Source organism: Calidris pugnax, unplaced genomic scaffold (genome assembly GCF_001431845.1).
Source record: "Calidris pugnax isolate Ruff unplaced genomic scaffold, ASM143184v1 scaffold380, whole genome shotgun sequence".
NCBI lineage: Eukaryota > Metazoa > Chordata > Aves > Charadriiformes > Scolopacidae > Calidris > Calidris pugnax.
Window position 1 is genome coordinate 62,900 of NW_015091089.1, and position 775 is coordinate 63,674.

General features: G+C 56.5%; 1 protein-coding gene across 1 annotated transcript in view; it reads right to left on the reverse strand.

The window, feature by feature from the left end:
• LOC106897292 (DNA-directed RNA polymerase II subunit RPB1-like) overlaps positions 1 to 766 on the reverse strand; it is an 11,085-nt gene extending 10,319 nt beyond the window's left edge. The window contains exon 1 of the mRNA XM_014957865.1: positions 589 to 766. Within this exon, the coding sequence (XP_014813351.1) occupies positions 589 to 713 (125 nt within the window). The 5' untranslated portion in view covers positions 714 to 766. The remainder of the gene's footprint in view (positions 1 to 588) is intronic.
• Between the last annotated feature and the right edge of the window lie 9 nt (positions 767 to 775).

Below are 775 nucleotides of genomic sequence, written 5' to 3' on the forward strand. Positions count from 1 at the left end.
GGGGGGGACATGGGGGGTGGGGACAGACCTTTCACGGCCATTTTGGGGCCAGTCGAGGTCATTTTGGGGCTGGTTGGGATCGGGGGGAGACTTGGGGCCATTTTGGGGCCAGAGAGGAGGGGACGGGGCCGTTTTGGGGCCAATTTGAGCCCATTTTGGGGGCACTTGGGGCCACTCCGGTGACAGTTGGGGCCATTTTAGGGTCATTTTGGACCATTTTGGGGTCGGTTGGTGACAAAGAGAAGGGAAGAGCTGCCTGAGGAGGGGACGGGGCCAGTTTGGCCCATTTTGGGGACATTTGGGGCCAGTTGGGGCCATTTTGGGGCTGTTTGGTGACATAGAGCAGGGGAAGAGCTGCCTGAGGAGGGGATGGGGCCGTTTTTAAGCCAATTTGAGCCCTTTTTGAGCCCAATTTGGTCCATTTTGGCGCCGGTGGGTGGCACTTTGGGGACATTTGGGCACATTTTGGGGCTATTTTGGGCCATTTTGGGGCCATTTGAGGCCATTTTGGGGTTGGTTGGTGACAAAGAGAAGGGAAGAGCTGCCTGAAGAGGGGACAGGGCCATTTTGGAGCCAATTTGAGCCCATTTTGGTCCATTTTGGTGGCACTTGGGGCCACTCAGGTGACATTTGGGGCTGGTTGGTGACACTTTGGGGCCAGTTGGGCACATTTTGGGGCTATTTTGGGCCATTTTGGGGCCATTTGGTGACATAGATCAGGGGGAAAGCTGCCTGAGGAGGGGACGGGGCCATTTTGGAGCCAATTTGAGCCCAT